At 37.6% G+C, this 22,615-nt stretch overlaps 1 protein-coding gene across 2 annotated transcripts in view; it reads left to right on the top strand.

The window, feature by feature from the left end:
* TINAG (tubulointerstitial nephritis antigen) overlaps nt 1-22,615 on the top strand; it is an 86,820-nt gene that overhangs the window by 33,610 nt on the left and 30,595 nt on the right. For both annotated transcript variants that reach the window (XM_036870767.1, XM_036870768.1), the window contains exon 9: nt 15,477-15,600. In XM_036870767.1, the coding sequence (XP_036726662.1) occupies nt 15,477-15,600 (124 nt within the window). The remainder of the gene's footprint in view (nt 1-15,476; nt 15,601-22,615) is intronic.

Consider the following 22,615-nt stretch of genomic DNA (forward strand, 5'->3'; position numbering starts at 1 on the left):
TTATATTTAGGACTCATACATAGTGTTAGAAATTTTCTCACTTCGGTTTAAATGGATTAGGTAATGGATTGAAAAAAAAGTCAAGGTTTAGCAGTAGAAACAAAATGGACTCTTTACTTTTTCTATAAACTCAAAAGAAATCAAATAAGCCAGTATAATTTTTGTGTTTTATAACATGCTTTCCATTTTGATCAATTTTGTAAATGTGTTATGTATAGTAAACTAACAGTAAATAAGGAAAAATATACTGACTTTCTGTCCATTGATTTTGATATGAAGATATTATTTCTGATACCTAGTTCCTCTGCTTACCTATTTGATTTTGCACCAATGGCATGAATAAAAATAGGTTCACAGTGTATATTTTCTATGCTAAACATTGCCTTGAAATGCTTGGAAAAACAAAACCAGTGAGGCCTAAAATAGAAATTCAGGGTGTGAATACTGAAAGGCCCATAATATATTCTCAATGCAGTGGAATTGATAAAAAAATAAATTAAAGAATTTGGTTAAACATAACAAAATTAAATTGAAAACATCTGATATATACCCAAGGAACTATTGACCAATATGTATTTTTATTTTTCTGAATGCTGGCCTGATTAGTATTGGTTCAACATTTGCAGGAACCACAGATTTTAAAACTGTGCTGGAAGGATTTTTATTGATCTTTATCATCACTTAACATTTATTGGGAAACCAAATCTTACTCTAACCATGCCCTGAATTTAACTTTTAAAATCCTGGGACAATACACAAAACCTGAAACAAATAAAGAGAATTTTTTTTCCTCCTTACAGTTGTGTAATTTTTGAAGGCTGGTAAAATAGCGGGGGAATTCATGTGTAATTTAAATATATGCTTCGTTAAGTGGAGTTTGTGTGACAAATTTGAAGGAACACAGGCATTTGAAGTCAAGGCTGAATTTGAAATTCCAGTTTTGACGTTTGCAACTTAAATGACTTTGGTCAAGTTATTTAAACCTCTCTGAATCTACAATCGTTATATTACTGTTTCAAGTTTCTCTCTCTCTCTTTCTTTTAATCAGTCAAAAGAAACTTGCATCATAATGATTTAAAATTGAGAACACCTTAGGTTTATTTTATGGTCAAATATGTAAGTGTTCATGAATTTTACATAATGAATCAAAAATAAAGAAATAAAATTTGTAAATAATAATGTTGAAATTCAGATTATTCAACATCTATGTAACAAATGTTTGTTGAGAACCTTCCTCCTGCCAGCCTGAGCCAGGAACATGAGATAGAGCTCACCATCTTACCCTCAGGTGTGTCATAATTCTGTGTAATAAGTTTGCTGCTATTCTCCAAAAGTATAATTGCACTACAGTAGTTTATGTACTTATGTGTTAATGGGTTCATCAAGTCTATTTTGGTGTCAGAAACTCAAGGAAGGATCCATCTTCAAGTTAATTGTCATGGTGTCTCACTCATGTTTCTTTTGTTGACAGTGGTATTTTTCCACATTGAAGAGTATATTTTATTCACAGTGCTTAGAATTGAGAAAAGCTAATGGAGTCAATGATTCTATGGAAGAGAAAACCACTAGCAATATTTCACACTTTTATAAATGCTGGTTGCCTCATCTTGCTGTCAATGCAACGTGGTTGTCTACATATTGTTGCCTGGGCTAATGTACAGGGCTTTCTCCCGCTTGGTACAAAAGAATGTAAAAGGCAATAGAATTCTGAATAAATAATACTGTGTGCATTCTTCTGAAATCTATAGAATTAAAAATAAGTTTAGGTGCTGTAAAGAGAACAAAAGAAAAGATCTGCATAGAGTACAGTTATATAAATTCTTGAAATCCTATGGGAAGGTGTTTTAAAGTAAATAAAGAAGATTTAACCTCTTTTGAGCATATTTAGAGAGCAACAGAAAAGGCATGAAACATTAAAAAATGAAATAAAAAGTGGAATCAAAAGTAATATTTGACTTTGGAAGAGAAGCTTCATTTTAGGATCTATCAAAAATTATTTCTTATTTTATTTAAAATGCACATCAAACTAAGACAAGCATTGTGCACAGTTTTCAAGGTATACTTAACTAGCCCAACTAAAAATATTTTCAATTCTAGTCTTTGAAAGGAGAAGTTTAAAGTGTTCACCCTGAATTGCCCAAGCCCTTCAATAAAACAGCACACAATACAGAAAAGAAATAATCTAGGTGAGGGAAGGAAGGAGAGTTTAATAAAGTATAAGCTCTTCCTTTCTAAATAATACACTATTGGCTTAGTTCTTCAGAGCTGGAGGGATGCAATCTTGTCACAGTATTCTTTTGCCAAGGGTTTGCTTTTTATTCAAATTCACCAAGGAAAGTTTTGTATTGACTTCCAAGGATGAAGTACAATTACTTTAAACCCTGTTTGCTAGGTTCACGCTTTGCTGCTAGCTTAATTGGAATTTAAAGAGACTTGTGGAGAAGCCCAAGAAGCCCAAGAAATACTGATCATCATTCAAGTGTAGTGAGCTTCCTGCAAGGTCTCAGTTCCTGGTAATTGTGCCTCTGTCAATTAAAAATAGATGTCAGGTGGTTCAAGATGGCAGAGTGGAAGGACGTGCTCTCACTCCCTCTTGCGAGAACACGAGAATCACAACTAACTGCTGAACAATCATCGATAGGAAGACACTGGAACTCACCAAAAAAGATACCCCACATCCAAAGACAAAGAAGAAGACACAATGAGATGGTAGGAGGGGTGCAGTCACAATAAAATCAAATCCCATAACTGCTGGGTGGGTGACTCACAAAGTGGAGAACACTTATACAACAGAAGTGCACCCACTGTAGTGAAGGTTCTGAGCCCCACGTCAGGCTTCCCAACCTGGGGGTCCAGAAACGGGAGGAGGAATTCCTAGAGAATCAGACTTTGAAGGCTGGTAGGATTTGATTGCAGGACTTCGACAGGACTGGGGGAAACAGAGACTCTACTCTTGGAGGACACACATAAAGTAGTGTGTGCATCAGGACCCAGGGAAAGGAGCAGTGACCCCAGGGGAAACTGAACCAGACCTACCTGCTAGTGTTGGATGGTCTACTGCAGATGTGGGGGGTGGCTGTGGCTCACCATGGGGACAAGGACACTGGCAGCAGAAGTTCTGGGAAGTACTCCTTGGCGTGAGCCCTCCCAGAGTCTGCCATTAGCCCCACCAAAGAGCCCAGGTAGGCTCCAGTGTTGGGTTGCCTCAGGCCAAACAACCAACAGGGAGGGAACCCAGCCCCACCCATCAGCAGTCAAGTGGATTAAAGTTTTGTGAGCCCTGCCCAACAGAGAAACAGCCAGCTCTACCCACCATCAGTCCCTCCCTTCAGGAAACATGCACAAGCCTCTTAGATAGCCTCATCCAACAGAGGGCAGACAGCAGAAGCAAGAAGAACTACAATCCTGCAGCCTGTGGAACAAAAGCCACATTCACAGAAAGATAGACAATATGTAAAGGCAGAGGACTATGTATCAGATGAAGGAACAAGATAAAACCCCAGAAAAACAACTAAATGAAGTGGAGATAAGCAACCTCCCAGAAAAAGAATTCAGAATAATGATAGTGCAGATGATCCAGGACCTCGGAAAAAGAATGGAGGCAAAGATTGAGAAGATGCAAGAAATGTTTAACAAAGATCTAGAAGAATTAAAGAACAAACAGAGATGAACAATACAATAACTGAAATGAAAAATACACTAGAAGGAATCAATAGCAGAATAACTGAGGCAGAAGAATGGATAAGTGACCTGGAAGACAGAATGGTAGAATTCACTGCTGTGGAACAGAATAAAGAAAAAAGAATGAAAAGAAATGAAGACAGCCTCAGAGACCTCTGGGACAACATTAAATGCAACAACATTTGCATTATAGGGGTCCCAGAAGGAGAAGAGAGAGAGAAAGCACCCGAGAAAATATTTGAAGAGATTATAGTTGAAAATTTCCATAACATGGGAAAGGAAAGAGCCACCCAAGTCTGGGAAGTGCAGAGACCCTCATGCAGGAGAAACCCAAGGAGAAACACACCGAGACACATAGTAATCTAATTGGCAAAAATTAAGGACAAAGAAAAATTATTGAAAGCATCAAGGGAAAAATGACAAATAACATACAAGGGAATTCCCATAAGGTTAGCAGCTGATTTCTCAGCAGAAACTCTACAAGTCAGAAGGGAGTGGCATGGTATACGTAAAGGGATGAAAGGGAAGAACTTACAACCATGATAACTCTACCCAGCAAGGATCTCATTCAGATTCAATGGAAAAATCAAAAGCTTTACAGACAAGAAAAGCTAAGAGAATTCAGCACCATCAAACCAACTCTACAACAAATGCTAAAGGAACTTCTCTAAGTGGGAAACACAACAGAAGAAAAGGGCTTACAAAAACAAACCCAAAACAATTAAGAAAATGATAATAGGAACATACATATTGATAATTACCTTAAACGTGAATGGGTTAAATGCTCCATCCAAAAGACACAGGCTTGCTGCATGGATACAAAAACAAGACCCATATATATGCTGTCTACAATAGACGCACTTCAGACTTAGGGACACATACAGACTGAAAGTGAGGGGATGGAAAAAGATATTCCATGCAAATGGAAATCAAAAGAAAGCTGTTGTAACAATACTCAGATAAAATAGACTTTAAAATAAAGAATGTTACAAGAGACAAGGAAGGACTCTACATAATGATCAAGGGATCAATCCCAGAAGAAGATATAAAAATCATAAATATATATGCAGCCAACATAGGAGCACCTCAATAAATAAGGTAACTGCTAACAGATATAAAAGAAGAAATCGACAGTAACACAGTAATGGTGGGGGGCTTCAACACCTCACTTACACCAATGGACAGATCATCCAAACAGAAAATTAATAAGGAAACACAAGCTTTAAATGACACAATAGACCAGATAGATTTAATTGATATTTATAGGACATTCCAACCAAAAACAGCAGATTACACTTTCTTCTCAACTGCACATGGAACATTCTCCAGGATAGATCACATCTTGGGTCACAAATCAAGCCTCAGTAAATTTAAGAAAATTGAAATCATATCAAGCATCTTTTATGACCACAATGCTATGAGATTAGAAATCAATTACAGGGAATAAATGGTAAAAAACACAAACACATGGAGGCTAAACAATACGTTACTAAATAACCAAGAGATCACTGAAGAAATCAAAGAGGAAATCAAAAAATACCTAGAGACAAATGACAATGAAAACATGGTGATCCAAAACTTTTGGGATGCAGCAAAAGCAGTTCTAAAAGGGAAGTTATAGCTATACAAGCCTACCTCAAGAAACAGGAAAAATCTCAAATAAAAAATCTAACGTTACACCTAAAGGAACTAGAGAAAGAAGAACAAACAAAATGCAGAGTTAGCAGAAGGAAAGAAATCATAAAGATCAGAGTAGAAATAAATGAAATAGAAACAAAGAAAACAATAACAAAGATCAATAAAACTAAAAGCTGGTTCTCTGAGAAGATAAATAAAATTGATAAACCTTTAGTCAGACTCATCAAGAAAAAGAGGGAGAGGACTCAAATCAATAAAATTAGAAATGAAAAAGGAGAAATTACAACAGACACCACAGAAATACAAAGCATCCTAAGAGACTACTACAAGCAACTCCATGCCAATACAATGGACAACCTGGAAGAAATGGACAAATTCTTAGAAAGGTATAACCTTCCAAGACTGAACAACGAAGAAATAGAAAATATGAACAGACCAATCACAAGTAATGAAATTGAAACTGTGCTTAAAAATCTTCCAACAAACAAAATTCCAGGTCCAGATGGCTTCAAAGGTGAATTCTATCAAACATTTAGAGAAGAGCTAACACCCATCCTCTTCAAGCTCTTCCAAAAAATTCCAGAGGAAGGAACACTCCCAAACTTATTCTATGAGGCCGCCATCACCCTGATACCAAAACCAGACAAAGATACTATAAAAAAAGAAAATTACAGACCAATGTCACTGATGAATATAGATGCAAAAATCCTCAACAAAATACTAGCAAACAGAATCCAACAACCCATTAAAAGGATCATACACCATGATCAAGTGGGATTTATCCCAGGGATGCAAGGATTATTCAATATATGCAAATCAATCAATGTGATATGCATATCAACAAATTGAAGAATAAAAACCATCTGATCATCTCTATAGATGCAGAAAAAGCTTTTGACAAAATTCAACAACAATTTATGATAAAAGCTCTCCAGAAAGTGGGCATAGAGGAAACCTACCACAACATAATAAAGGCCATATGTGACTAACTCACAGCAAACATTATTCTCAATGATGAAAAACTGAAAGCATTTCCTCTAAGATCAGGAATAAGACAAGGATGTCCACTCTCACCACTATTATTCAACATAGTTTTGGAAGTCCTAGCCACAACAATCAGAGAAGAAAAAGAAATGAAAGGAATACAAATTGGAAAAGAAGAAGTAAAGTGTCACTGTTTGCAGATGACATGATAGTATACATAGAGAATCCTAAAGATGCCACCAGAAAACTACTAGAGCTAATCAATGAATTTGGTAAAGTTGCAGGGTACAAAATTAATGCACAGAAATCTCTTGCATTCCTATATACTGATAATAATGATGAAAAATCTGAAAGAGAAATTAAGGAAACACTCCCATTTACCATTGCAACAAAAGAATAAAATATGTAGGAATAAACCACCTAGAAAGACAAAATACCTGTGTACAGAAAACTATAAGACACTGCCTAAAGTATTTAAAGATGATACCAGCAGATGGAGAGATATACGATGTTCTTGGTTTGGAAGAATGAATATTGTGAAAATGACTATACTACCCAAAGCAATCTACAGATTCAATGCAATCTCTATCAAATTACCAAAGGCATTTTTTACAGAACTCAAACAAAAAATTTAAAATTTGTATGGAGACACAAAAGACCCCAAATAGCCAATGCAGTCTTGAGGGAAAAAAGCGGAGCCGGAGGAATCAGACTCCCTGACTTCAGACTATAGAAGAAAGCTACAGTAATTAAGACAATATGGTACTGGCACAAAAACAGAAATATAGATCAATGGAATAGGATAGAAAACCCAGAGATAAACCCACACACCGAGGTCAACTAATCTATTACAAAGGAGGCAAGGATATACAATGGAGAAAAGACAGTCTCTTCAATAAGTGGTGCTGGGAAAACTGGACAGCTACATGTAAAAGAATGAAATTAGAACACTTCTTAATACCATACACAAAAATAAACTCAAAATGGATTAGAGACTTAAATGTAAGACCAGACACTATAAAACTCTTAGAGGAAAATAGGAAGAACACTCTTTGACAGAAATCACAGCAAGATATTTTTTGTTCCACCTCCTAGAGTAATGGAAATAAAAACAAAAATAAACAAATGGGACCTAATGAAACTTCAAAGATTTTGCACAGCAAAGGAAACCATAAACAAGATGAAAAGACAACTCTCAGAATGGGAGAGAATATTTGCAAATGAATCAATGGACAAAGGATTAATCTCCAAAATATATAAACAGCTCGTGCAGCTCAATATTAAAAAAACAAACAACCTAATCCAAAAATGGGCAGAAGACCTAAATAGACATTTTCTCCAAAGAAGACATACAGATGGCCAAGAAGCACATGAAAAGCTGCTCAACATCAGTAATTATTAGAGAAATGCAAATCAAAATTACAATGAGGTATCACCTCACACCAGTTAGAAAGGGCATCATCAGAAAATCTACAAACAACAAATGCTGGAGAAGGTGTGGAGAAAACGGAACCCTCTTGCACTGTTGGTGGGAATGTAAATTGATACAGCTACTATGGAGAACAGTACGGAGGTTCCTTAAAAAACTAAAAATAGAATTACCATATGACCCAGCACCCAGAGAAAACCGTATTTCAAAAAGACACATGCACCCCAATGTTCATTGCAGCACTATTTACAATAGCCAGGTCATGGAAGCAACCTAAATGCCCATCGACAGACGATTGGATAAAGAAGATGTTGTAAAAAGGAACAAAATTGGGTCGTTTGTTGAGACATGGATAGATCTAGAGACTGTCATACAGAGTGAAATAAATCAGAGAAAAACAAATATCGTATATTAATGCATACATGTGGAACTTAGAAAAATAGTACAGATGAACTGGTTTGCAGGGCAGAAATTGAGACACAGATGTAGAGAACAAATGTATGGACACCAAGGCAGAAAGCAGTGGAGGGTGGGGTGTGTGTGATGAATTGAGCGATTGGGATTGAGATGTATACACTGATGTGATAAAATTGATGACTAATAAGAACCTGCTGTATAAAAAAATAAATTAAAATTCAAAATTTAAAAATAAAATAAAATAAAATAAAAAGTAAAAGGTGTGCAAGAGGAAAAATAAAAATGATGGTGGGGCGAGGAGTCAAGATGGTGGTGTGGGAAGATGCAGAGTTAGCGTCTCCTCACAACTAGGGCGTTTGCCGGTCACTGGTCAGGGACTCTGACCCCTAGGGAGACGGGAGGAACTCCAAAATGAACCGGTAGGATGTAGGGGGACCATAGGCGGAGGAGAAGTAGAGGCCAGACAAGATCAGTCCGCCTGAGGCCAGGGAGATCAGGAGAAGCAGGTGGGAGGGACTCTCTGGGAAGAGCGGGAGAGGAGCTGAGGGCGATCACCTGGCCCACTTGGGCAGTGAAGCCTGCTGAGTTCTGAAGCCGCTTCCACCCCCCCATCCAAAGCCCCATCCAGGTCTCTTGGGTCCTGGGTGCTTAGGAGGGAGGCTGGGGAGATCTGGAGAGGCAGGTGAGAGAGGTCCTGCAGGAGAAGCAGAGGGCAATTGCCTGGCCCACTCGGGCATGGGGAGCCTGCTGAGCTCCCTGCCCAGTCCCCTGCCCTCAAAACCCCCCTTCCCCCACCCTCCCCCCACCAGCTGCACTGGTCCTGGGGGCATAGGAGGGAGGCTGGGGAGATCAGGAGAGGCAGGCGGGAGGGGCCCTCCCAGACCACAGATCAGAGGAGCAGGAGAGGAGAGGATGGCATTTGCCCTGCCCTCTCGAGCCCAGGAAGCCTGCTAGTCTCCCAGGTCAGGTCCTCTCCCTCTGAGACTGGGCTGGGTAGCATGCCTCGGCCCCTTTTTTTCCTTGAGCCTAAACCCCACCCCCCACAGCCCCCAGGGCCTTTTCCAGCCCTGTGGGTCCTGAGCGTTGGCCCCGCCCAATACCCAAACCTCACCCTTGCTTAGGCCACACTTTCCAGAGCCAAGGCCTTTCTCCCCCCACCCTTTTTTGTTTTTCCATTCCCTCCTCCTCTTTTTTACTATTGTGGTACTGATGTAACTTCCAGTTATTGATTCATCTATATTTTTATTTTAGTCTTTCAAACATACCTGTTGTTTCCTAGTGTAATTTTATGTAATTTTATTTTTTACTTTGTTATTTTTCTCTCTCTCTCTTTTTCTTTTTTTTGCCACACAACACAGCTTGCAGAATCTTGATTTGCGAGCCTGTGGTTGGGGAGAAGCTCCTGTGGTGGGAGCTCCGAGTCTGAACCACTGGACTAACAGAGAACCTCTGACCCCAGGGAATATTCATTGGAGAGAGGTCTCACAGAGTACCTCATCTCAGCACCAAGACCCAGCTCTACCCAACAGCCTAGAAACTCCAGTGCTGGAAGCCTCGGACCAAACAGCCAGTAAGACAGAAACACAATCCCACTCATTAAAAAAAAAAAAAAAATTAGACGGCAAAAAATATGTCACAGATGAAGGAGCAAGGTAAAAACCTATAAGACCAAGTAAATGAAGAGAAATAGGCAATCTACCTGAAAAAGAATTCAAAGTAATGATAGTAAAGATGATCCAGAATCTCGGAAATAGAATGGAAGCATGGATTGAGAAAATGCAAGGAATGCTTAACAAAGATCTAAAAGAACTAAAGAACAAACAAACAGAGATGAACAACACAATAACTGAAATGAAAAATACACTAGAAGGAATCAATAACAGAATAACTGAGTCAGAAGAACAAATAAGTGAGCTGGAAGACAAAATGGTGGAAATAATTGCCGAGGAGCAGAATAAAGAAAAATGAATGAAAAGAATTGAAGACAAGCTCAGAGACCTCTGGGACAACACTAAATACACCAACATTTGAATTATAGGGGTCCCAGAAGAAGAAGAGAAAAAGAAAGGGTCTGAGAAAATATTTGAAGAGATTATAGTGGAAATCTTCCTTAACATGGGAAAAGAAATAGTCACCCAAGTCCAGGAAGCACACAGAGTTACATACAGGATAAACCCTAGGAAAAACACAGCAAGACACACATTAATCAAACTCACAAAAATTAAATTCCAAGGAATAATATTAAAAGCAGCAAGGGAAAAACAAAAAAATAACATACAAAGGAATCCCCATAAGGATAACAGCTGATTTTTCAGTGGAAACTCTGCAGGCCAGAAGGGAGTGGCAAGATACACTTAAAGTGATGAAAGAGAAAAATCTACAACCAAGATTACTCTACCCAGTAAGGATCTCCTTCAGATTCCATGGAGAAGTCAAAAACTTTTCAGACAAACAAAAGCTAAGAGAATTCAGCACCACCAAACCAGCTTGACAACAAATGATAAAGAAACTTCTGTAAGCGGGAAAGACAAGAGAAGGAAAAGACCCACAAAAACAAACCCCAAACAATTAAGAAAATTGTAATAGGAACATACATATCGATAATAACCTTGAATGTAAATGGATTAAATGCCCCAACCAAAAGACACAGACTGGCTGAAGGGATACAAAAACAAAACCCATATATATGCTCTCTACAGGAGACCCACTGCAGACCTAGGGACACATACAGACTGAAAGGAAGGGATGGAAAAAATATTCCATGCAAATGGAAATTAAAAGAAAGCTGGAGTAGCAATACTCATATCAGATAAAATAGACTTTAAAATAAAGACTGTTACAAGAGATGAGGAGGGACACTACATAATGATCAAAGGATCAATCCAAGAAGAAGATATAACAACTATAAATATTTATGCACCCAACATAGGAGCACCACAATACATAAGGCAAATGCTAACAACCATGAAAGAAGAAATCGACAGTAACACAATAATAGGGGACATTAACACCCCACTTACACCAATGGACAGATCATCCAAACAGAAAATAAATAAGGAAACACAAGCTTTAAATGACACAATAGACCAGATAGAACTAATAGATATTTAGAGAACATTCCACCGAAAAGTTGCAGATTACACTTTCTTCTCAAGTGCACATGGAACATTCTCCAAGATAGATCACATCTTGGGTCAAAAATCAAGCCCTGGTAAATTTAAGAAAATTGAAATCATATCAAGCATCTTTTCTGACCACAACTTTATGAGATTGGAAATCAATTGCAGGAAAAAACTGTAAAAAACACAAATACATGGAGGCTAAGTAGTGCACTACTAAATAACCAAGAGATCACTGAAGAAATCAAAGAAGAAATTAAAAAATACATAGAAACGAATGACAATGACAACATGATGACCCAAAATCTATGGTACGCAGCAAAAGCAGTTCTATGAGGGAAGTTTATAGCAATTCAATCTCACCTCAAGAAACAAGAAAAATCACAAATAAACAATGTAACCCTACACTTAAAACAACTAGGGAAAGAAGAACAAAGAAAACCCAAAGTCAATAGAAGGAAAGAATAAAGATCAGAGCAAAAATAAATGAAATAGAAATGAAGAAAACAATAGCAAAGATCAATAAAACTAAAAGCTGGTTCTTTGAGAAGATAAACAAAATTGATAGACCCTTAGCCAGACTCATTAAGAAAAAAAGGGAGAGGATGCAAATCAATAAAATTAGAAATGAAAAAGGGGAAATCACTACTGACACTGTAGAAATACAGAGGATTATAAGAGACTACTAGGGGCTTCCCAGGTGGTGCAGTGGTTGGGGGTCTGCCTGCCGGTGCAGGGGACATGGGTTCGAGCCCTGGTCTGGGAGGATCCCACGTGCCACGGAGCGGCTGGGCCCGTGAGCCACAACTACTGAGCCTGCGCATCTGGAGCCTGTGCTCCGCAGCCAGAGAGGCCGCGATAGTGAGAGGCCTGCACACCGCGATGAGGAGTGGCCCCCGCTTGCCGCAACTAGAGAAAGCCCTCGCACAGCAACAAAGACCCAACACAGCAAAAATGAATAAATAAATAAATAAATAAAAAATTAAAAAAAAAAAATAGTGCTCCTTTAAAAAAAAAAAAAAAAAAGAGACTACTATAAACAACTATATGCCAATAAAATGGGCAACCATGGAGAAATGGACAAGTTCTTGGAAAGGTACGATTTTCCAAGACTGAACCAGGAAGAATTAGAAAATATAAACAGACCAATAACAAGTAATGAAATTTAAACCATAATTAAAAATCTTCCAACAAACAAAAGTCCAGGACCAGATGGATTCACAGGCAAATTCTATCAAACATTTAGAGATGAGCTAACAATGACACTTCTCAAACTCTTCCAAAAAAATTGCAGAGGGAGAAACACTCCCAAATTCATTCAATGAAGCCACCATCACCCTGACACCAAAACCAGAAGAAGATATCACAAAAAAGAAAATTATAGACCAATATCACTGATGAACATAGATGCAAAAATCCTCAACAAAATACTAGCAAACAGAATCCAATAGCACATTAAAAGGATCATACACCATGATCAAGTGGGATTTATCCCAGGGATGCAAGGATTCTTCAATATACACAAGTCAATCAATGTGATACACCACATTAACAAATTAAGGAATAAAAATCATATGATCATCTCAATAGATGCAGAAAAAGCTTTTGACAAAAATTCAATACCATTTACGATAAAAACTCTCTAGAAAATGAGCATAGAGGGAACCTACCTCAACATAATAAAGGCCATATATGGCAAACCCACAGCGAGCATCATACTCAATGGTGAAAAACTGAAAGTATTTCCACTAGGATCAGGAACAAGACAAGGATGTCCACTCTCACCACTATTATTCAACATAGTTTTGGAAGTCCTAGCCATGGCAATCAGAGAAGAAAAAGAAATAAAAATTGGAAAAGAGGAAGTAAAACTGTCACTATTTGCTGATGACATGATACTATACAGAGAAAATCCTAAAGATGCCACCAGAAAACTGCTAGAACTAATCAATGAATTTGGTAAGGTTGCAGGATACAAAATTAATGCACAGAAATCTCTGCCATTCCTACACACCAACAGTGAAAAATCAGAAAGAGAAATTAAGGAAACACTCCCATTTACCATTGCAACAGAAAGAATAAAACCTATGAATAAACCTGCCTAAGGAGGTGAAAGACTTGTACTCAGAAAACTATAAAACACTGATGAAAGAAATCAAAGATGACATAAAAAGATGGAGAAATATACCATGTTCTTGGATTGGAGGAAACAATATTGTGAAAATGACTATACTACCCAAAGCAATCTACAGATTCAATGCAATCCCTATCAAACTACCAATGGCATTCTTCACAGAATTAGGACAAAAAATCTTACAATTCGTATGGAAACAGAAAAGACACTGAATTGCCAAAGCAATCTTGACAAAGAAAAATGGAGCTGGAGGAATCAGGCTCCCTGACTTCAAACTATACCACAAAGCTACAGTAATCAAGACAATATGGTACTGGCCCCAAAACAGAAATATAGATCAATGGTACAGGATAGACTGCCCAGAGGTAAACCCACACACATATGGACACCTAATTTATGACAAAGGAGGAAAGAACATACAATGGAGAAAAGACAGCCTCTTCAATAAGTGGTGCTGGGAAAACTGGACAGCTACATGAAAAAGAATGAAATTAGAACACTACCTAACACCATACACAAAAATAAACTCCAAATGGATTAAAGACTTAAATGTTAGATCAGACACTATAAAACTTTTAGAAGAAAACAGGAAAAACACTCTTTGACATAAACCACAGAAAGATCTTTTTTGACCCACCTCCTAGAGTAATGGAAATAAAAACAAAAATAAACAAATGGAACTTAATTAAACTTAAAAGCTTTTGCACAGCAAAGGAAACCATAAACAAGACAAAAAGACAACCCTCAGAATGGGAGAAAATATTTGCAAATGAGGCAACTGACAAAGGATTAATCTCCAAAATATACAAACAGCCCATGGAGCTCAATATCAAAAAACCCAACAATCCAGTTAAAAAGTGGGCAGAAGACTTACATAGACATTTCACCAAGGAAGACATACAGATGGTCATGAGGCACATGAAAAGATGCTCAACATCACTAATTATTAGAGAAATGCAAATCAAAACTACAATGAGGTATCATCTCACACCAGTCAGAATGACCATTATCAAAAAAACTAGAAAGAATAAATGCTGGAATGAGTGTGGTGAAAAGGGAACCCTCCTACACTGTTGGTGGGAATGTAAATTGATACAACCACTATGGAAAACAGTATGGGGTTCCTTAAAAAACTATAAATAGAACTACCATATGACCAGCAATCTCACTGCTGGGTATATACCCTGAGAAAACCATAATTCAAAAGGAGACATGCACCACAATGTTCATTGCAGCACTATTTACAATGGCCAAGACATGGAGCCAACCTAGATGTCCATCAACAGATGAATGGATGAAAAAGATGTGGCACATATATACAAAGGAATATTACTCAGCCATAAAAAGAAATGAAATTGAGTTATTTGTAGTGAGGTGGATGGGCCTAGAGTCTGTCATACAAAGTGAAGTAAGTCAGAAAGAGAAAAACGAATACCGTATGCTAATGTATATATATGGAATCTAAAAAAAAAGATGGTACTGATGAACCTAGTTGCAGGACAGGGACAAAGAGGTAAACATAGAGAACGGACTTGATGACATGGGGTGGGAGGGCAAAGCTGGGGTGAAGTGAGAGTAGCATCGACATATATACACTACCAAATATAAAATAGTTGGCTGGTGGGAAGCAGCAGCATAGCACAGGGAGATCAGCTCAGTGCTTTGCCATGACTTAGAGGGGTGGGATAGGGAGGATGGGAGGGAGGGTCTAGAGGGAGGGCATATGGGGACATGTATATGTATATGGCTGATTCACTTTTTTGTGCAACAGAAACTAACACAGTATTGTGAAGCAATTATACTCCAATAAAGATCTATTAAAAAAATAGATGGCATTCTAAATGTATAACGTGACCTTAAGTAATATTCTAAGTAGCTAAAAGTTATGTTTATAAGAGAACAAGAAAATATTGCAGCCAATTAAGTAGGAAAGAAAATTAGGCTGAATTGCAAAATTCCTTCTTAGATTCTACCCCTGGAAATTTTCTCATTGACTGTTCTGTGAAAATTTCTGGAAGTGTTTAAAGATAATGGTTTAAAACTGTGTCATGTATCCTGTTGTGTTGTATTTTAGCCATAATGCAAGTCCGTGAGGATTTCTTCAATTATAAGACAGGGATATATAGACATGTTACTGGCACAAATGAAGAATCAGAAAAATATCGAAAGCTTCGTACACATGCAGTCAAACTCACTGGGTAAGTCACTTTCTTAAAAATCTTCATTGAATGCTTTTGGAAAATAAAACTGAAAATAAGAGTATGTAGTGTGCATTTAGGTGCTGGAATTCCTCTTGGTATGAGAGACTCTCATACAAATTAAAAATTATAAAAGCATTGACATTAGTTAGTCAGTATTTTAAAGTCTGGTGAAAAAGTAACTCAATATTTTGGGAAAGGTAATTCTGTCTCTCACTTACTTGGGAATCCATCCTAAGAATCTGTTCTATGGGCAAGGGACATTGATTATTGGAATAGATTCTGCATATGGAATAATAGAGGAAAGGCTACAAAACCACAGTGTATCAGGATTTGGGGAGAAGGTTTTGGATGGAATAACAAATGGTAGAGATTAAGCAAGAAGAGAGGGTAAGGTCACCTTTCATTCGAAGTAAGATTACTTTTTATATTTATGTGAGAATTGTAGAAATGAAATTTATCAAATTTGTGAGTCAAATACATTCAGCTCTGCAAGAGCAAGAAAGAGGTTCAAAATTCGGTTGCATTTCAAGAGTAAGTCATCTCACAAATAGACCCTACTCAGAGAGTGTGGTCCTTGGGGACCACTTTTTCAATCTCATTCTGACTCTGCCCAGTCTCCAAACTCTTTCTCATGTCTCATTCCACTTCAGATGAAATGCTTACTGTCCCATTCTTCAGGTGATGATCTCAAAATTTTTCCTTTTATCTTGAATAACCAATAATTTGACCTTGTGCTCTTACCTTGCATTGTATTTCACCAAAGAAATTCAAGCAATCAGAAAACAGCTCCCAGCATCACACACTCTTCCCATAAGTACTCCTCCCTTTCTTCCCACTTTTCACAGAGTTGAACCTTCTCTGATCCTATCTAAACCCCTCTTGCTATAGTGTAGACCTCAACCTCTCTCCATATTCAAGAATATTCAGAGGCAATTTTCCCGTTTTCTTCTCTGTAATCAATTTTATTTTTCCCACCATAGAAACGTGCGATTATTTCTCAGATATTATGAAAAACAAACAAAACAACAAAAAAACTTTCTCTCATCTTCACTTCCTCTACATTCCATTTATGTTCTTTCCATACAGTAAATTCTTAACGAGACTCGTCTGTACTCACTTTCTTCATTTCTTCTCTGCCCATTTTTTTTAAACCTCTCCAATCACTTTTTTTACTTCCTTCCTCCTCTTCACAACAATATCTGGGTCAAGGTTCTCAGCGACGTCCCCATTGTTATATTCATCTGTCAGAATACAGACCTACCTGTCCCCTCTTTCTGGATTTTCCTTACTGCCGTGACTTTTCAAGGTTCTTTGCTCTTCTTTTTCCTTTTTCTGTACTTCCATACTTCATGTTGGAGAGCCCCAGACTGAGGTCTTAGTCCCTTCTCCCCTCACTTATTCCCTGAATAAGTCATCGGTCTCTGAAGTCATCGGTCTCTGAGCTCATCCTGGCTTTGAGTCCCATCGAACCCTGACACTGGCTGAATTTATATCTCCAGCCCAGATCTGATCCTGACCTCCAGACTCATCCATTCCACGGCCTCCTGGACACCTCCACCTGGGTACCTAATGGATGGCTCACATTCAGTGCTTCCAAAACGGAACCCCTGATCTCTCCCCTTACACTTGCTACACAGCATCTACCGTCTCCTTCTTAGCTGATGACCATACCATCCTTCCATGTGCTCTCACTGGAAACTTTAGAATCATCCTCTATTCTCCTTGCCACTCACTTTTAAGATGTTGGAAACTCCGCTGGTTCTTATAACTTATATCCAGAATCCAAACACTTTTCACCATCTAAATTATCTCCACCCTTGCCTGAACCACCATTACCCATCATTTTGTACATGGGTTACTGGAGAAGCTTCTAACAGCTCCTCTTGCATTTAAGTTTGTCCTGGACTGTCTATTCTCAACAGAGAAATCCGTGTGTTCTTTTAGAGCATTAATCAGATTTCATCACTCCTTTGCTCAGAACCCTATGATAGAAAGTTAGAAAGTGATCTGATCTCAATTTCTGTTCACCTGTACCTTGTTCTTCCTGATCTCCTGCTCCATTATGTTTCAGACACCCACACCCAGAGTCTTTCCCTGTGCCTACACTGCTCCATTATCAGACATCTGATTCCTTAGTGTCTGTGTCTCCATCTAGTCTTTGCACAGATCTCATCTTCTCAGCGTGGCATCCCTGACTGTCCTACTTAATACTGCCACCTGTCCTCTGCTTCAGCACCTCTGATCCCCCTCACTTGATTTATTTAAAATTGTTTCCATAACAATGATCACTTTCTAACATACTAATTTAATTAGCTTTTGATGATTGTGTATTGTCTGTCTGCCTTACTAGAAGGAAGCTCCGTGAGAGCAGGTGTCTATCTTATTGGCTGAAGTAGCCAAAGCATACAATGCTGGTCCTTCATACACCTCATACTTTTTCTATTCAAATAATGAATTTGTTTTAGCATACTCTATACTAGTTCTAGCCTGATACTCATCTTTCAATAAGGCAGCTGCTCAGCTTCGATTGGTTTGTAATTCTTGGACCCACGCTCATCTCATCAACTCTGCCCCTATTTCTCAGCCCAGAGAGTTTTGTGGGACTCACAATAAATGCCCTCCTGCCGTCTTTGCTGCCATGTGCTACCCTTTGCCTTTCCTTTTTGCTTCACCTTCATCTTTCAGCCATTGCCCCTGGTGGCTTGGCCAGGACTTGGGCAGCCCAATGGGCTCCCAGTGTGACTTCTTCTTCAGCTGATCCCCCCAGGGTGGGATAGGGAGGGACTGACAGTCTGATCACCTAGCCTTGCTCACAGCCTTTGTTGTAAACAGATTGAGGGAGTAGTTCTGGATTGTCTTACATACTTTTAAAGGGAAAAAATTCCTATTCAGGTCTAGAGGGGGAGGGGGAATATTGCGGTGAGTCTTGTTCTCAGAATCTACTTTTGCTTTTATACAGAACAAAATGTGTTTTTTTCCATTATTCCTCAAAGTTGTTTTTTTTGGGGGTGGTGGTGGATTGTGACTGTTTGCCTGGTTTACTAAAGGTAGAAGGAAGGTACTACTGAGGTTTTAAAACTTGTTTTCTTTTATTTTGTTTTCCCCTTCTTAGCTGTTCAGTGACTTTTCAGGAAGGCAAATGGAATAAAAATGCCTTTATACTGACACTGGAACTGGGAATTCAGTTCCACCTGAGTTCTGTTTCCCTTCAGTTTGAAAGTCCTATTTCTTCTAAACCTCTCCTTCCTATGTATGTTTCATTATCAATTTTTGTTTTCTCTAGTAATATCCATGATTTGGAAAAAAAATTTCCCACACACTTGGTGATTGAAATAATTTTTCCTATCATTCAGAGAACTCTGGAATGGCAACATTGATGTGGTGCCTTCCTTGATTTATCAGAACTGATCCTTTATCATCTCTATCATGTATTTAAACATGCTGGTCATGTTTTCTTCATTCTACTTCTAAAGTTATTCATGCTGAGGTTGAACAAGATATGAATGTGTTTCTATTTAATCACTCTGCACTGTTTGTATATTTTCCATGTACAGTGTGTCAGTTGCAGTAATGTGTTCACTTTTATAAACTCCTAGAAGATTGAGACATTTATAAATTTACCTCACATGTGTGATAATTAACAAGGCTAATTCTACTTGTAGGCAAGCAACTTCCGGAGAATTTGTTTATTTTTCAGAAATATTTTAGGTCCCCTAGGCATTGTTAAATGCCCTGGAGCAGTAGATTTTAATTCATTTCTCTATTAGTAATTCCTGATTTGGTAATTACTGTATTCAGAAAATTAATGCATCAGTGAATTAGAGAGGAATCAAATAGCCCAAGTAAGTTAATGTTCCTTATCGGAGAGCTTAATGTACTTCATAGAAGTACTTTACAAATTTATCGCAACAAATTCTATTTGCTGTCCATTCTGTTAAAGACAAAGCTATTAGATTTAACTTATTTGAACAAATAAATTTAAACTTCTATTGAATGCTCATCACTGGGGAATACAAGGAGGATTAATACATAGTCCTACTCTTAAGGAGTTTAGGGAATAAGGTAGAGACATTCACAACTGCTTCTGGCATATATTTCCATACATATAGGGCTTTACATATATAAAACACAGAATAGTGATAGGTAGATAAACATTTTTAATGCTTTTCTTTGTTCCTCATAATTTTAGTTCACTCCTCTCTCTTCTCTTTCCACAACCTCTGTCTACCCCTGTTGTGGATACTGAAGTCATAAAAGCATTTAATTGAATTAAAAATGCCAGATGTTTTGAAACATGGCATTATTTTATATACCAATAATAAGAATAAAATATTACCAATTATACTAAACAAATCCATTGATTGTTAGATTGATTTCAATTTTCGAGATGCTAAAATGTGGGGGAAAAAAGAGTGTCATATGGTATATAAGATTCTCATCGTGGCCAATGTTCTTTATGTTATGGTTCTATTCCACATCTCTTTATACATTGCAGTTCATCTTGTGTCCCTGTCCACCAAAGGTTCTGAGCTTTCTTGAAACCCTCACTTGGAAGTTTATAAAGCAGTGCATTAAAGCCATTTACTTTTTCATATGATTCCAGGAATCACCAGTACGACTTAAATGGAAAAAAAAAAAACAAAAAAACTAGCAGTCAGACATTTTAGAAAATTAAGGGAAATAATGGGGATAAATCACTGTCAATCCTGCTTGTATGACAGAATTTTATTGAAGATAGAGTATATCTTTACAGAAGAGAACAATGAAATCATTTTAGGACATATTTTTGCCATCATTCAATAATGTTTTATGTGAAAGTTTATTTATTCAGCAAACATTTATTGAGTACCTCTATCTTCCAGATGTTGTTTTAGAAGCTAGGGATACATCAGGAAGCAAAATAGACACAGATCCTGATCTTCATCAAATTTATATTCTACAAATTGACATATAGCTGTTAGGCAAATAAAATTGTATTTTATAAAAGGCCAGAGTTTTGGTGCTAAAGTTTGTTGAGTGTGTGTGTCTGGTGTCAACAATATCAAATTGTTAATGCATAAGTAATGAGTAGTGACTCAGAGAGAGAGAAGATAAATAACTGGGAATTGGAGGCCAAAAGGAAAGTAAACATTAAAACAGTCTGAGAAGAACAGAGGAAAGAATAACAAAAATGTTTTCAAGTAGATTGTGAATGAGAATTGCAGTTTTTAAAATTAAACTGAACACCCCAAAATAAATCTAAAATGTTGCAAAGTGATAGAAATTGGGCATGTTTCCAATAAATGACTGTGAAGACATTTATTTGGTTTGAGTTAATCATTAAGAATTCAAGTCAGAGATTTCTGTAAACTGTGATGCAAATCCATTGTGACTTAAAATTGGGCACAGATAGAATGAATTATATATTTCTCTTTTCTATATATTCAACAAATATTAAAAGAAAACCCATGTTGTTCCTGGTGCTGTGCTGAGTAGTAGGCATGATGAGAAAAAAAAAGTCCTTGCCATCACAGTGCAACTAGATATTAACCCAAAACACACAAAAATGTAAAGTTATGCCACATTTCATAAAGGCAGGGTAGAAAGTGGTAAGAGGATGTTCAATACTTGATCTAGGGACTTCCCTGGTGGTGCAGTGGATAAGACTCTGCACTCCCAATGCAAGGGGCCCAGGTTTGATCCCTGGTCAGGGAACTAGATCCCACATGCATGCTGCAACTGAGTTCACATGCCACAACCAAGGAGCCCATGTGCTGCAACTAAGGAGCCCGTCTAACGCAACTAAGACCTGGTGCAACCAAATAAATATAAATAAATAAATAAAAGAAAAAAAGTACTTGATCTAGACTTGAGGATCCAACAAATGTCCTTGAGGAAGAAAAGTATGAGCTGAGATTTACAGGTTGTTTAGCAGCAGGCAAAGGGAGCAGCTTGTGTAAAGGCCCTGTGGTCAGAAGGATACAAAACACTATATGAATGCAAAGAATGCTGTGTTTGCTGAATCTTGGAAGGCAAGGACTTGTAGACCAGTTTACAGAATTTAGTCAAGGATGTTAAGTATTTCATTAAGGATCTTAAGAGCAAAGAGAAGTCACTGAAGAGATTTAAATAAGAAAGTGGCATGATCTTTCTTTGTATTTTTTAAAAGATTGCTTTAACTATAAAGAATGTGATATAAAAGGCAAATGGTGGTAATTCTAGTAAAAGACAACAGCCTGGACCTGGTAAGATAGTGAAAGAGTTGGGGAGATATGGGTGGATCAAGAAATATTTAAAGAGAAAAGCTGGAAGAAGGGATGTGGATTTGGAATCGAGGTGGACAACAAAGTGGGGAAGGCATTCACTATTTGGTCTGGTAATTTCAAGATGTCTTTGAGACATAAAAATGCAGATAGATGTCAGAGAAGACAGGTAGATATACTGATCTCAAGATCATAGTAGAGACAAGGGTTGAAGATGGATGGTACTGAACAGAATAAGAAAAAAAGAAGACTGATTGAGGTTAAGCCATGGGAAAATCCAGTATTTCATGACTGGCTAGAAAATGATGAGTCTACAAAAAGAAGGAGAGGCCAGTGAGGTTTTTTTTAATTTTAATTTTTATTTATTTATTTTTAAATTTTATTTATCTATTTTTTTATACAGCAGGTTCTTATTAGTTATCTATTTTATACATATTAGTGTATATATGTCAATCCCAATCTCCCAATTCATCCCAAAAGTGGCTAGTGTAAGATTTCAAGAAAACTGGGAAACTGTAAGGTTGGGATCCAGAGTCTGTGAAGACACTGGTCTTAGAGAAAGACTGAGTTACAAGTCTATTTTATCAGGAGAGAAGGAAGAGAGGAGGTTAAATGAAACTTTTAGCATTTAAGGTAGTGGTAGGTTGAGGAAAATTCCTATCAGATTGCTTCTTTTTTTTAATCTCCAGGAAGCAGGAGGTAAGGTTATCTGTAGAGGGAAGAGGTGGTGGGAGGATACATGATCAGAAATTTGAGAATAGAGGTGGTTT

The sequence above is a fragment of the Balaenoptera musculus genome, chromosome 11 (genome assembly GCF_009873245.2).
Source record: "Balaenoptera musculus isolate JJ_BM4_2016_0621 chromosome 11, mBalMus1.pri.v3, whole genome shotgun sequence".
Lineage (NCBI taxonomy): Eukaryota > Metazoa > Chordata > Mammalia > Artiodactyla > Balaenopteridae > Balaenoptera > Balaenoptera musculus.